The sequence below is a fragment of the Panthera pardus genome, unplaced genomic scaffold, assembly GCF_024362965.1.
Source record: "Panthera pardus isolate Hobbes unplaced genomic scaffold, ASM2436296v1 HiC_scaffold_1, whole genome shotgun sequence".
NCBI classification, from domain to species: Eukaryota; Metazoa; Chordata; class Mammalia; order Carnivora; family Felidae; genus Panthera; species Panthera pardus.
The window spans coordinates 79,928,164-79,944,336 of record NW_026526654.1 but is presented as its reverse complement, the minus strand read 5'-3'; the positions used below and the strand labels follow the sequence as shown (position 1 = coordinate 79,944,336).

At 39.0% G+C, this 16,173-nt stretch overlaps 1 protein-coding gene across 8 annotated transcripts in view; it reads left to right on the top strand.

Moving 5' to 3' along the window:
* Positions 1–16,173, top strand: part of FRY (FRY microtubule binding protein) — a 441,494-nt gene that overhangs the window by 201,113 nt on the left and 224,208 nt on the right. The window contains exon 1 of one of the 8 annotated variants that reach the window (XM_053900509.1): positions 11,511–11,793. The exons of the other annotated variants lie outside the window; for them this stretch is intronic. Coding sequence (XP_053756484.1) covers positions 11,733–11,793 — 61 coding nt within the window. The 5' untranslated portion in view covers positions 11,511–11,732. Of the gene's footprint in view, positions 1–11,510; positions 11,794–16,173 lie in introns of those variants that run through there. 8 annotated transcript variants of the gene reach the window in all.

The window sequence follows — 16,173 nt, the reverse complement described above, 5'->3', positions numbered from 1 at the left end:
AGTTATATGGATTTAATTTAACGTTACTTTTAAGCCTTCTAGCCACTTTTTCCAAATGAGAGGGCAACCATTATTGGTGAAATCTACTCAGTTAATGTAATTTTTACTCACCAACGTCTTTTCCCATGTGAGAGCTGCTGCCGTTTCATATTTATCTGGAGAAATGGATTGCCTTACTAGAAAAAAGTCTGAACCCGAAGATTTTCTCATGACAGTTGAGGTGGATGTACTCAAAGCATCAGCCCAAATTGAACATGGTTGAACAAGTTCTAGGAAGACCCTGAGAGTGAATTAGCAACCTCCCCTTCTTTCTTGTAAATCATTGAATGCCTACTCGTGTAGGGCACCATCGCAGAGAGAGTGCACTGTGGTTCAGCAGGCCACACTCTTCCATGGGCTTTCTGGTCAAAGACCACCTACTTGGATGAAAGGGGAGATATAAGCAAGTTGCAGAGAAAACACAAGTATTGATCCAAATACATGTTCTACCTGTGCCAGCCATTGTGCCTGGACTTAGGGAGACTGACAGACAGAATCCTCAGGAAGAGAAAGTGATTCATCATTTTAAGAGGGAGGCGGGATTCTAGGACTAGTTCCAAGAGGCTGTGACATTTGAACTTGAAAGAATGCTACAGAGAGGAGGGGAAGGGGCAGAGGGAAGTGCATGAGTGAATGCAGGGAGGTGTGGAAGTGACCAGTTCAGGCTGACAGCTGATTCCAGGGTCCCTGTCGGAGTGACAGGGGGTACACAAGTTGGGTCAGATCATGATGAATGTTGAAGGACCTGCTGAAGAGTCTGGGCTTCATCCTGAAAGCACTGGGCAGCCTCCACTGGTTTTTAAGGGAGCAACATGGTCAGTTCCCAGCTCACTCTTTTCTTTTTTAAGTTTTTTTAAGTTTATTTGTTTATTTTGAGAGAGACAGAGACAGTGTGAGTAGGGGAGGGACAGAAAAATGGAGGGAGAGAGAATCCCAAACAGGTCCCCGCTGCCAGTGCGGAGTCTGATGCAGGGCTCGAACTCCCGAAACCGTGAGATCATGAACTGAGCTGAAACCAGGAGTCTGACACTTAACCCACTGAGCCACCCAGGCACCTGGATCCCAGCTCACTCTTGGAGTCCTAGCTAAAAATGGAGGTGGGGAGAGTCACTGCAGGGATAACCCAACAAAGAGATGACAAGGACTCAAATTAAAGTGGTAACAGATGTGTTGGCGAGGAGGGAGAAGTTTCAAATTCTTTGTTGGAGGTAGAATTGCCAGGATTTAGTTTCTACACTAGATCCAGTCTGTGCTTTATTTTAACGTATGATAAAAACACGTATGATTACGTAGCTCATGCAAGCTGCTCAAAGAGAAAGATACAGAAGCAATTACCTGAGGAACAGTGTTTTGAAATTATGTGTTGAATAGGAACTGTGCTCTTTAAATAGAATATTTGTGTTGAGGACAAAAGGGGACGGTCGCGTTATCTCTTGACAATACTCGTGATTTACTGCGCCAAGGTAACACAGAGGTGTTGCACAGCTACTTTGCAGAGCCTCTGTTGAATTTCATGGTTATTCCCAGGTTACAGATTGACAGGCTTGGTTTTGTTTTGTTTTTTAATAAACTATACCATTTAGATGGCCAAATGACCTTGAATCACTTGAATGTACAAATCAGCGTATAAGGAATGCCACATGGCCCACCGGAATACTGGGGGGCGGTGGGGGGGGGGTGTTGGAGTGTCAGTTCATTTAAGTTTTCTAATGCAGCTTGTACTGCATTGTACTTGATCTTGCATTGTACTTGTGCTTGTACTTGATCTCTGTTGGCTGCTTTTGATTGTATTCCTAGCCATACATGGTTTGCTCCTGCCATAGCAGACAAGAATTATCAATTGTTTGACTTTCTTTGACTCTCTAGGGAGAGTAGTGTGCCTTCTGAGGCCATGTATACTTGTATAAATCCTTCTAGGAGGAAGTTTCTCCCAGTCATAGGCAAGTTGATGATGACATAGTTTTCTGTGTTTTTATGCCAACTCGAACTCCATCCCATTAAGCTAGTTGAATCAGATTGTCCCAACGCCTCCCTCCCTGCCCTTATATGATGAAACTTCTGGAAGTTGCAATAACTTTTATGGGCTGCCAGGGCATGACAGTAACTATTTCAGAGTGCCGTAGAGTGCTCTGGTAACAGTAAATAATGGCATGTGATATGTCATCACTTAAGAAAGTAATGCAGACATGCACCTAACTCGATTAAAAAAACCTATACTGGGGGCGCCTGGGTGGCTCAGTGAGTTAAGCATCTGACTCTTGATCTCATCTCAGGTCATGATCTCATGTTTCATGAGATGGAGCCCCGCATTGGGCTCTGTGCTGACAGCATAGAGCCTGCTTGGGATTCTCTCTCTCTCTCTCTCTCTCTCTCTCTCTGCCCCTCCCCCACTCATGCTTACACACACACTCCCTCTCTCTCTCTATCAAAATACATAAAAATTTTAAAAAAACCTATACTGTCGTGTGTACTCTCAATTTTCTGAATATTGCAAAATAATGAACTTAAAACTAATTTATAATTATATATTCACCACACAGTATTTCAGGAAGACAGGTCAGCATGTCAACAAATTCCACAAAGTCTCCTTAATAATGAAGATTATTCAAAGTAGAAGAACCTACTTGAATATAGTCGAGAACAGAGATAATAATTCAAGCCAAGAGGTTATGCAGTAATAAAACTCCATTCATATAGTTACGTATTTAAATATTTCCATCCCCTTCCAATTTGGGAGCTTAAAGTTACTGTATCCCAGCATGCAATTGGGTGAGGAAAGTAACTGTTTCCCTCTTATTTGGTTAAGGGAGGTTTTGCGGCGCAGGTGGAATTTTTAAAAGGTCTTTGAAAGAGAAGATGGGTCAGTAGGATTGGGAAGAAAAGGAATGTCAGGTGAAAGAGTGTGTAGTTCAAAGTGGAAGAAGCAAAGGAAAAGAGGACTTGATGGCTGGCCAGAGCAGATGGAAGGGGATTCCAGAACTGCCTGTTGGAATAAAAAAGCAGCTCACTAAAAACTCACACGCACACTTGCCGGTTTCGCTTTCTATTTAAATATTGAGCCCATTTTCCCCAGCACTTGAATTCCTGCTGAATTTTCAGGTGGATATTGACTCCAAGATCCTAAACTACATGCACATGATGGAATGATTCTATAAATCAAAATAGCGGTGCCCTTGTTTGGCTAATGGGAGTCTGTATTAGGAAGTCACAGTCTTTCCTACGATATCACCAGGTTTCCTTCCCACAGAGATGTGGTTTTGAAAAATTAAAGATTTGGGGTACCTGGGTGGCTCAGTCAGTTAAGCGTCCAGCTCTTGATTTCAGCTCAGGTCATGATCTCACGGTTCATGGGATCGAGCCCCACTTCAGGCTTTACTAACAGTGCAGAACCTGCTTGCGATGCGTTCTCTCTCTCTCTCTTTCTCTCTCTCCCCCACCTCTCCCTCTCCCTCCCAGTTCCCCACCCCTCAGAATAAATAAATAAACTTTAAAAACTTTTTAAAAATAATTAAAAATTAAATCATTAAGAACCCACTGTATGAAAAACAATGCAGTAGAAGCCTGGGTGAACTGCAAAGAAGTGTGAGGTATTAACCCCAAGGAGGCAGGCAAGGTGGAAATCCATGAGATATTTAGTAAGAATGATGATGGCAATACAGGAGCTATTACAAATCGGTGTGGGATTAATTGTAATGTGGATGGAAATTGTGCTAAAGGATTATTAAGATGTTTAAAAATCTGTTCCCCAGTTTTATATTTTGGTTTTATATGGATTCGGGCGCCATGTGGAAGCATTTAATACCAGAGAGATCCTTTATGGTGTTTTTGCTTCTCAACTTCTAGGAAGCAATCTGGTATATTAGAAAGAGCACAAGATTCTGGGCCAGAAAAGCTGTATTTGAGTCCTTTGCTCTGGCATTTATTGGGTGTGCGATCTTAGACAAGTTTATTTTCTCAGCTGTCAAGTGGGGATAAAGGTAATCACCTCTCAGTCCCTCCCAACCTGATACTTTTTAAAGTGATTAATACATGTTGGCTTATTAAATCAATATTTTTACCATTTATTTGTGAATATGTCTGACTCCTGGCATTTACTAACTCATGAATATGCAACACTGTGGCTTTTCTTAATGGCTTTCCATGGTCATTGACAAAAATTGTTTCCCATATATCTGTCTTATAAAGCAATAATTGGTCTTGAGAACAGCATGTATAATAGAAACATAATGCAAGACACAGGCAATTTTAAGTTTTTTAATGGCCACATTAAACCGAGCCTTAAAACATCTGAAATTAATTTTGATAAATATTTTGCCTAAATCAATATATCAAAAATATCATTCCAATATGTAATCAGCATGAGATTATTAATAAGTATTTTACACGACCAGCACATCTGAGTTTGGACATCAAATTGGTCAAAATATTTATTTCGATTTCATAAAACTTATGCTTAAATACAGTCTCCCATATGCAATTCTTACAAACATACCTAAATTTTTTTCAATAACTGAATCAAGCCTCACGTTTTACATTTTAATTTAAACAAATTAAAATTCAGTAACTCCTATGCTCTGGCCACACTTCAACTGCTTTATTGCTCTATGTGGCTTGTATGAAACAGCACAGGTAAAACTGTCTTGAATTGTTTTTCAGTAAGATCTTGGTCTTTTAGGCATTTCATCATTTCATAATATTAAAATAAAGACCTTCCAAACTTGTACTCATTTTGGGAGTTGCCTTATACTGACTGTGCTTAGCGCTGACGTCTGACACCCAGCTTCTCATTCTGCCTGCTAGATTTATGAGATCTCCTTTGAATGAAACTCCGTAGATTAGCCTCAAGGATGTTTAGTTCTACAATGCTGCAGAAGAATTGTTGGTTTTCCATAGTATAAGTCTGAATTTATCATATGAATATCTGGGTCTCGGGCTGCGTGACTTACCCAAGGTCTCGCGGCTAGTTGTGTGGCAGAAACAGCCCTTACACACGGTCGTATGGATCCATGCTGCCATATGGAATCTGTATTTTGCTTCCTTTAGGTGCAGGTGTGTTCCTGATGCACTGCCTCGGACACAATGTCTTACCTGAAGGAGGACCCTTTGTTGGGCCATGTTTTTGGGTTCTCAGACATATTAATAACCCCAAATACAAGGAGAACGTGTTGCAGACTGAGTTGCCTAAAAGACTCCTTTGGCAGAGCAAGGTTATGAAGACGAAAACGGTGGGGGACGAGGATTCCTTAGTAGTAAAAAGCTTCGTGCCTTCTCCCCACTCCTTTGCTGCACTTGTAAAGGCAAAATTTAACTTGGCAGAAAAACAATTATAGCCTCCAGAAGAGTGGTACTCTTACTACATACATTGCTATGTATAAATTTCTCTTCTAGAAATTTTTCTTTGCCTCTAAATAAAACCAGTATAGATGATTCATTGAATGGAAATGGACATGGGATATTTAGCTGCATGGGTCCCTAACATTCAGTGTAGCCTGTTCTTAGACACTGTTAGTCTTTGGGTTTTTTTTTTTTAGCCGAAAGATACTTTTTTTTAATTTAAATTCTAGTTAGTTAACCTACTGCAGTATTGGTTTCAAGACTAAAATTCAGTGATTCATCACTTACATGTAACACCCAGTGCTCCTCCCAGCAAGTGCCCTCCTTAATGCCCATCACCCATTTAGCCCATCCCTCCCACACCGCCCTCCATCCACCCTGTTGGTTCTCTATCATTAAGAGTCTCTTATTGTTTGTTACCCTCTCTCTTTTCTCCCCCTTCCCATGTGTTCATCTGTTTTGTTAAATGCCACACGTGAGTGAAATCATATGGTATTTGTCTTTCTCTGATTGACTTATTTTGCTTAGCATAATGCACTCTAGCTCCATCCACGTCATTGCAAATGGCAAAATTTCATTTTTGTTGATGGCTGTATATACAATGGAATATTGTATATGGTGTGTGTATATATATATATAGATAGATAGATACACACACACACACGCACGCACACACACCACGTCTTATTTATCTGTTCATCAGTCAATGGACACTTGGGCTCTTTCCATAGTTTGGCTATTGCTGATAATGCTGCTATAAACTTTGGGGTGCATGTACCCCTTCGAATCTGTATGTTTATATCTTTTCAGGATATACCTAGTGGTACAATTGCTGGATCAGAGGGTAGTTCTATTTTTAACTTTTTGAGGAGCCATCGGACACTGTTGAATTCTATACACTTTCTTACTGAGTGGCCAAAAAGGCTCTGAGCTTATCTCCTGAGCTCCTGGCATTAACCATGTCACTAGAGTTTATATACTTTATAGGAAAGGTTCATGCCTTAAGTCAAAACTTCAAATTCAGGAATTTTGGTTCAAGGGATGCTCTCTTCGGTGCAAGTATTTACTCTCATTCTGGCTATGCTTGCCTGACCTTCAGTGAATGAGTCTATCAGAACTGAGTTCCCACAGTCAGGTTCATTTTATTAAGTATTTAGATGTTTGGGATGAAAATATGAAAATCCTTCAGAAGTTTTCGCCCTTTGTTGACACCATGTCCCTTAGCACACATGCCACTCCCCATGGTTTTTTTTTGTGGGACACTATTCAGAAATGTCTTTATGGACAATTAATGGACTCCAGGAGGTTTACTCTAAAGTGCATGGCATTGCCCTGCCTTTGTTGGCCTTGTCATTAATTGTGCGAGTGCTTTTAAGAAATCTTCTATCCATCCGGTGATCATTTGTTACATCTTGCCTTTTGATTTAGTGCATCCCATTTGCTGAGGGTTTAAAAATTAAATAAGTCTACTTGAATTGTGTGCAAATAAAAGTCAGACCTGGAGCGAGAACTTGTGTTAGTCCGTGTATAAACTACTTGGAGTTTGGATTGATATCTATTTGGGGCAGAGAAAAGGAAGCTGTGAGGCTGTTTTAAGGTAAGTAACAAAATAAAAACAGAATAAGCAAACCCGAAGATTTTTAGGCTTACTTCCTGATGCTTCATTATGTTGGAAGTTGTAGGTTTGAGGTTAGCAGCTTGATGGCTCTGTTCAGACAGTAACTATTTTAAACTTGCCCCTGCATTCCTCTGTCTAGGGAGACAGTTACAAGATCCTCAATTATCATTTATTATTATATGTTCCCAGAGGCCATCAGTAGCTTTCAAACCTGGCTGCGCGTCAGAATCACTTATGGAGCCTTTAAAAAAGACAGACTCTAGCCTCACCAGAACCTGAGATTCTATAGGTCTTTATGAGGCCCTGGAATCTGTACCTTTTATAAAGCTCTCCAGCTTTGGGTAATTTCTGGGCTTTTGTCAGGCCCATCCTCCCGCCCCAAATAAATGAGTTAAATTCAAGAAACAAGATCAATACAACAGTTGTCCAAAATAGTATAATTTAAAGACTGTAGGCAGGGAAAAGATCCAGTTAGGGATTATGATTATAGAACAGGGGAATGTTTGTAAACTGATTAATGGAAGTCATGGGAGAAACTTTTTGGAGAAAAAGCATTTAGAGTATTCAAGAACACGTAACATGGAAGTCCTTTCACTTCCCATTCACATGGAATCCCTTCTGATTCTCCTCCCCAAGGCTGGGTTTAAGTCCACCGGTAATTTATAAGAGAACGGGTGATACCTGGAGGCTTAAAGAGAGCCTCGACGTAGGTTCAGACAATCTGTGCCCAACAAGCGTCGCCCGCCTATTGGTGGATCACTGCTTTTTAACAGTGGCTTGGTTGCAGAGGCGGCCTGTGCCAAGACAAGCCAGTATTTTCCTAGAGGTCTTCCTGGTAAACATTTTCAGGTCCGTTTGTTTGCCACATATGTCTTGAGGCAACGACACGCTTGGCAAAAGCTACCCACAACTCGAAGCCTCTTTGATAGACACTGCTTCCAAGCACAATGACACATTGTCTTCTAGGGGTTCTCCGATGTTATTATGGTTCCTACAGGGAAGAGGCAAGGCTGAAGGTGAGGTTTGCTTATGTTGTACTTAATTCCTATGTTTTACTTCATTCCTACCTTAAGACAGCCTCAGAGGTTCTTTGTCTCTGAAAGATTTATTAATGCAGATGAATGGATATGTTCTGTACTATGTTATATCGCGGAAAAGTAGTGAAAAGATATCATCTTTGTGACACTGGCATCTATTGTTAACTGTATTTCATGCCGTATTTCATGATCATACTTTAGTACTTGTATTTACTAAATGTCCAGAAATTTCCAGAACTAATAGATACGTTGTTATGCATATAAAGTGTAACTACTTTATTAGTGAAATGTTTCATTAACTGTATCACAAACTAGTTCTAAAGCCTCAGTGAGAAATATTGGATTTATAAGACCAATGATTAAAAAAAAAAAAAAACAAGAATCCTCATCAACTTAAGTTTCTTATCACTTTAGGGTTTTGAATGATATAGGTAGTGTTAAATATGATTTTAAATGCTGGCTTTTTTCTTCAAACTGGAAAAAATTTCTTGGTTGGTGTCTAAAGGATATTTATTGCTTCCTCCTATAAACAAGTAGTATGGGTTGACATTGACCTTAAGGAAGGTAAATAGACTGGTAAGCTACATTGAATGAGAATGGTTATATGATCTAACCTTCATGCTAATAAAGTAGCTATCAGTCAGCCAGTAGCCCAAGAACAATCTTTCCTGAAGCAGTGAGGTTAACTAAAGACACCCAGGAGCTTCCCTGCCACTTCTAAGCTTGTAAAGGTAGATGTATTGGGTTTGGACTTCATTCGCTCTTAAAAATATTTGCGGTCATGCCACCAGGCCACCCAGAAACAGAAAGGAAATTTTTATGAACATTAGATGAACTGTTAAAGTAATAATTTAATTTAGATTTGAGGGTTATTATGGAACTATCAATTAAACATGCCTGTAATCCAGTTTATTTATTAAATTTAGATTATATTAATGTAGTTTAAAATGCATGACATTTATTTAGCATCAACAGAGAACAAATGAGCTCTGAGCAAACTTCTCCCAGTCGTGAAGTTTAACCCTTGAAGGGTCAAAACATTTTAGCTCAATCATTTTGAATAGGATTCCTTCCATTAATTACCTTATTTTCTATATTATATCTGTGACTATGGGGCGCTATCATAATTTAGATCATCGGCACATGTATGAATTACTAAAGACTCTATAATATATGGTTACCTTTGGAGCTCTTAAAATGTTAAGGGTCAACTCTTGATACTAAATTATCTGTAGGTTCTTACCCTTCATAAGTTTTATGTCTGCTTTTTGTTGGTTCTGCTTTTTCTATCAGCCATCAGCTGACAACTGTCACTTACTCAGCTGTCAGCATGCCTGACTTTAAGAGCCTTCACCCATCTATGATTTGTTGCTTTTAATCTAACAGAAATCTAACGTAAATTGAAATTAGGGTGTTAGAATAGTGTCCACCATAGGAGACATAAGTTCTGTGTGGAGATGGATGGGGTGAGGTGGAAACTCAGTATCAAAGACTCTGAGCTTTAATAGAAGGACTTCGTGCCATCTGTTTTGACTATAAAGACACCTTTGATTATTCATTAATTCAACTTTTACTAGGTCCTAGGGACCCAAAGATGAGAACAATGTGGTTCATGCCCTTTGGATGCTCCCCCAAACCAGTAAGTGCCTGGCTACCACAGAAGGATGAATAGACTGTGGAGGGCATTGAATAAGACTGTAATCTCTGGAATTCAGCTGGGTCTTGAATAGGTGAAATTTCTGGGTAAAAAAAAAAAGTGGATTATCTGAGGGTTGTTCTTCAATGTATACAAAAGCAAATACACTAAGGCAACCACTGCTTAGAAGTTTCAATTCGTGTTAAGGAAAGTACTGGAATAAAAATTAATAAACGCAGTGACCCTGGGAGTCCGACAAAGCTGCCTCTGAATGACCTTGCACGTTCTTATTTTTATTCCTTTCCACGGACACTGAACCAGAGGTGTGAATGCCGACCTTATAAAGTTGCTGTGAGGGCCAAATGAAATGTTATGTGAAAAGTGCCCAGTGGAGTACCTGAATCCAGTTCAGTACCCCATTAATGTTCTCTTTCCTGCCTTTTTGGTTTTTTTCATTTTTTGTTTGTCTGGTTTTTTTCACTTCCCTTAAATGTTGTTTGGTAAAGGGTATCTGTAAAGAGTGAAAAATAAGATGACAAATACTGCTTTTCATATTTCTATCAGGCTGTTTTGAGTCATGTTCTTTTAATTGAATGACAGTCACATCATTTGAAAGGCTGGTCTAATAATAGCACCAGAGATTCTAAGCTGACAAAGTGCAAATTTTCAGTCAAGTCTTGATTCCAATTTAGATGTGGAAAGAAGAGAGTTGAAAAAGAATCCTTGTTACTCAAACACAGATACCTCCATAGGCACACTCTCATAATTGTTTGGACCCCTTTTTAGTAAAAAATAAACCGAATGCCACACGTGCACATTAGTCCACTCCTTAAAAAAGGTTATAAACCCTGAATATGTAAGACTCAGTGGTACCGTGGGACATCTTTGCTCACATTTCGCTTGCCTGAATCACTTGAAGTGTTCCTTTGGGTAATCTGGACTTTTTTTCCCCCTTCCTGTGAAACGCTTCAGTTCATCAATCAATTCCCCATACCGTGCTGTTTTGTAATTCCAATCTATATTGCTAAAGAAAACCTTCAGTGACCCTGAGTAAATCAAGAATAGAAAACGACTTGGGTTTCGTGCTCTTTGCGGCTATGTTAGTGAAGAAATAGATTTTCACTGACCCTCATTAAAGTCTTCTGTCGGAAATAATGCCCATTGAAAGATCAATTAGTTACACTTTTATTTTGTTTTCCAGTAACTACATTTTCCTTCTCGGTCTCTTCACTGGTCTCAATCTGTTTTCTTTTGGAGGTGAAATACCTAATGTTCACCAATATTGGCTTCTTCTTGGTCTTATAAATTAAGTTTTTAACAAGCTGATTTAAGCTGTGCTTTCAAATAATATGACTATAGATTTCAACCCAATCACTTTTCTTTACTAGTTGCATCAACAGATGTTCAGCGTTTCATTTTTCCTTAAGGGTGTATGGTTTCTCACTGACTCTTGGCTTCAAATAGGGATTCTCTGCTATTGGTTTTGTCTGTAAGAATTTAAGCTGTTTAAAGCTGTTTGTACTTGTGGCCAAGAGCTCCTAGTTCCCAAAGCAACAGTTTATCGCCCACCCCGTGTTATCTTTGCTCTTACGTTTCTTCAGTCACAGGAACACAACAGCACCGGTGGGTTAGATCTGTGGGTAACGCATGTGTTCGGTAGGCATGGACTGTTTATGACGAGCCATGTGGGTCGGGCTCATGTTCCTGGAGTGCCCTGAGCGGCTTTACTAATCTGTCAGCATAGTATGTTCTCGTGGATAAATATAGACATACGCGCACTCTGTGAGTTGTAGGTCACTGTCGTACTGTGCAGCTAAAAATTGTCCCATTGGTATGAAGAGTCTGCCCTGGACGGAAGGCCTGTTTTAGTTTGTCTTCTACTGTAGGTCTTTAGCACCTGACTAAAAATACACCTTGGGCCAAAAATAAGAGAGCCCTACCTTGCCGCTGAGACACTTATGGTGCCAGTGAGCAACCGGACCATGGAGTCCGTCATTATGTTTTTTTGCTTTGGAACATAGTCTGTGTAGCAGTTCCAGACTGTTCGTTTGGGTTCCTTTTCAGGCTCATGGAGATTACAACAGCTTGTTGGAGACGATCCTGTGTGATCAGCTTCATAAAAGGGCTCGGTAGGTATGAAAGGCTGTTAGCATGTATGGCGTGGATCGTTGTTCAGTTAAGTGCTGAATGTAGGGAAGATTCTCCTAAAGGTTTCAATGGATGGGGCGGAGTGGGGGGGTGGGCAGTTGCATCTACATGTGGAGATTTACTTATGATGTCACTGTTCTGAGGCAGGAATAATGCTTTTTAAGTTTCTGTTTGGGATTGCAGTATTTCAGAGGTGATTTTTTGTATATAAGTCTATGGAACAACAAGCTGTGACGTAATGGAATTTTTCTGTGCCCTGAAGTTTCACTAAAAGATTTGGTACGATTATCTGTGCTGCAAAATTGCAATCTGAAAAATAGCTTAGTATTTGGAAGATAGTTAATACCGTTGCATCTTATATTACAACGGAGGCAGGATTAGGCTTGATTTCTTCTAAATATTAATGTTGTAAATACTCAATTATTTTGTTTAAAGCATTGAAATAAACCTGAAGCAGTTTTTCCTTTGTTTTTGGCTTAGCCTTCTCCAACAAGAAAACAAATAAAATGTTTTCTTTTATTGTGTATGAATTAAAAAACAGGATAGGATGGGTAAACCAACATTAAATGGGTCCAAATTGCATGCCTGTGCTTTTCCTTTATCAGAGTAATAGCCTGGTTACATTAGTTCTAGCATAACCTTGTAAGAAATATTGTACAAGAGTTCAGAAAAATTAATGAGAGGAAATTCCATGACACAGGGTTCATTACATGCATCTTAGATATCGACCGTTTAACTTCCGATTTAATGAAGGTAGGAAAAGTAAATTTGTAGATAGTAAGGACACAACATATTGCTCTAACAAAGGAGAAACATTGTGTTTATTAATGATTTGGGAGATTTAATTACTTGTTAATTATTCTTTTGCACTATCTTTAGTGAAACTATTAGATATTTACATATGATACAATTCTGTTTGTAGGAATTAAGTCTCTAATAGTCATTAATTTACTCCTTACTTTGTAGTTTATAAAAGCTGACTGTGTATTAGGGAACTTTGTTTTTCCCCTCTCAAGAGATTTTTTTTTTTTTTTTTGATGTATAACAAGCATACAAGTTAAATGATAAAACTTACAGTTTCATATATTTGGAAAAATGCTATATCATAATAGGACTCACGTGAACTACTCAGTATTGTTTTTGTTTGATGTCTCTTGTAAATGTAACTGACTCTCACTGTGTTTCCACTGAATGGACCACTCCCATGATCTGGCAGCCATCTTAAGTCCTTTTTTACTCACTGCCTTTCTTACTCCCAATAAATAATATAACTTAACTTATACAAGGGATCGTTACCAACAAATATTTCTGTGAATTCACAGATTTATCACCGTCTTAGATTATGAACTTCTGGTAGGCACATATCAAGAGAATTTTACGTAGTCATTGTACATGTCCGTAGCTATTTAAGAATCTAATGAAACCTAGAATCTTTTTTTTAATTTAATGAGCCGGCATCTCAATAAATAAGTGCACATGAAGCAGGAATTTAATAAATGTTTTGCTGTTGACAAAATAAAAAACTAACTAGACTACAAAGAATTTCACCTATTCAGTTAATTTTTTAACAATTGCTGACTGAGCTTCTACTGTGTATCCCGCCCTGGGTGTTCTTCCTTCACTGTAGATGTTGGAAATGTGTCTTGTGTTAATCATATGTATTATATAATGCATATACGTGACCTCTATATCATACATATGTATATGCATATTATTGTATACGTATGCATATGTATATATTTTACAATAGATTGCATATTAAAACGTATATTGTACCTAGTGCCTTTTTGAGCAGGACCCACAGAAAAACAAACAAACAAACAAACACATTTTCTATTATGACTCAGAACACACACACACCGTACGTATCTGTAGACGCAGACAGAGACTGAAAACACAAGTTTTGTGAAATAGTGCTTACTTAACCTCACTCTGCAGGGTGCCATCACCCGCTATTTTCTCTTGTAGAGTTTTCTATTCTATTTCATTGAAATCATCCTGGTTGGCACCCAGGAAATAGGTTTCATGATCGAGTAGTGGGTCACAACCTGTACTTTGACGACCCTCTCTAAAGATTCCATAAGCCAGGCATTCTCAGTACACCAATAGTCAAGTTCTCTACGGAAATGACAGGCTGTCATCCGTGATACTATATTCTACTCCTGGGCAGATTGGTGCTTTATTTGTCAGCATCTTGCTTGGTTGCAGAAATCGCTCTTTCAATAGACTTAATGTGAGTCTCGGGTTGAATGTTGGGTTTCTAAGCTGGGTATTCAGGACCTTGTATATCTTAATGCTTTCTTACTCCTTAATGCAACAAATATTTATTGAGCACTGGGTATTAAGCTAGAAGGTGAGGTTACAAAAGGAATAGAACAAATACCTTGCCCTTGTTGCACTTAAGTGGAGTAGGGGAGACAGGTAGAAAACAAGTGTATAATGTGTCATCATATATCATCAGGAGGTCAGTGCCCTGCAGGAGAGCAGAGCTGGGTAAAGGGCTAGAGGGAGGTGCCATCAAGTGGCTGGCCAGAACAGCCTCTAATAAAACCAGAAGGAAGTGAGACACCATCAAGTGCCCTTTTCCCCCACCTACGTGAATTCCTACAATCCCATTGCCCCCATTCTCTTCAGCCTCGATGCCTTCTTTGACTGTATCTATCGTCAGTTATTTCTAGGTCTCATCTTTAAGGCCACCATCCCAGAGAGTCCCGCCCCGACCCCACAGTCAAGGATACGTCTCCCCTGCTCCTCTCTTACAACAACCTTCACGGCACTTCCCATTTTTGTAATTATATTTCTGGACATAATACCTGTCTTCCCTGCATATTACCAGCTCCCCCCAGCAGCTGACCCAGTGCTCGGAGCCTCCAGTAAATACTTGATGACTGATTAAATGAACCAGTGAAATAAATAAGTTAACGAATGTTCTCCTACCTTTATGTGCTCATCGGTTGGCTTTTCAACCTGACACTGCCTCATGGCATCTTATAGTTGAAAGCACTGCATTCTTTGAATCTCTCAGGTGGTCTTTTTAAATTTATCTTTGAATTCTGCACCACCCCACAGAATTTTGCAGTGTAACTTATGCATATCAAGGATCAGCGGAACTTTGCCATTTAGTGAATTGATTAACTGATCTCACTCAGACACTTTTGAGACCCAAATATTTCTGAAAAGGCTCAAACTATATTATTGTAACATAGGTATGATAAAGGATGCCTGTGTAAATGGCATCCTGCCTGCGTTCATCCTGGCCATGTATTGTAAGTGTAAACACCCTTGAGATCCACACCACCCATCCCACACATTTAGTTAATGTGGAAGGATGTTGTTGGGCCTGAAATCTGAGTGAACATTAAAACCTATGTGATCGAACCTGGAATAAATGTGTTGTTTGATTTTTCAATGTATTTTTTAATTGAGTTGAGTTCAATGAAATAATGAAGGAATGCTATTATCCCTTCGTTATTGCCATTATAAGATATAGGGAACTTTTTACAAATGAGGCTTATCTTTTAAAAAAAAAGTTTGATTATGAAATTTTTCAAACAAACACAAAAGGGGAAAGAATAGTACGATATATAACATATTGCCATCACTTACATTCAATAGTTAACAAGGCTTTGTCAAATTTGCTTCAGTTATACCTCCTTTCTCTTTGTTAAAGCATTTCAAATCAAATATAGGTATCATTTCCTTGAATGCCATACAGTCAATGTACATTCTAGAAAATATGGGTACGTTCTTACCTATCCACAGTGCTAACTTCATACGTAACCAAACTGACCACCATTCTTTGATGTAAACCTAATCTCTAGTCCACATTCAAGTTGCTTTGATTGTCATTTTCAAAAATGTCTTTTAACAGTTGGTTTGCTTTCATCAAGATTCAGACAAGGTCCACACATTACATTTGGTTGTTCTGTCTCCTAAGTCTTTAATCATCCTACCCATTTTTATCTCCTCCATTGACTTGTAGAAATTAGTGCAGTTTTCTTGTAAAATGTACCTACCTTTGAATTATTGCTTTGCTTCCTTAGGGTGACATTTAACTTGTTCCTATAGCCCCATGGTGTTTCGTTTTTTGTTTTGTTTTGTTTTTTTTGGTTTTGTTTTGGTTTTGGTTTTGGTTTTCTTTGGTAAATGGACATTAGCTACAATGTTTTGAAAACTTGATGAACATGGACATAGGGCAAGTTACAACTCCCTGTCTGCCACACTGCCAAAATCATTTCTGTTCCAGTGGTAGGAGCCTGAGAGCCCCTCTGTCATTCAGGAGTACACAGCCAACACCATTTTCAGTGGTTGAGTGTCATAACTCTAGCCAATATCTTGCCACTGGTAGGGAATTTTGAAAA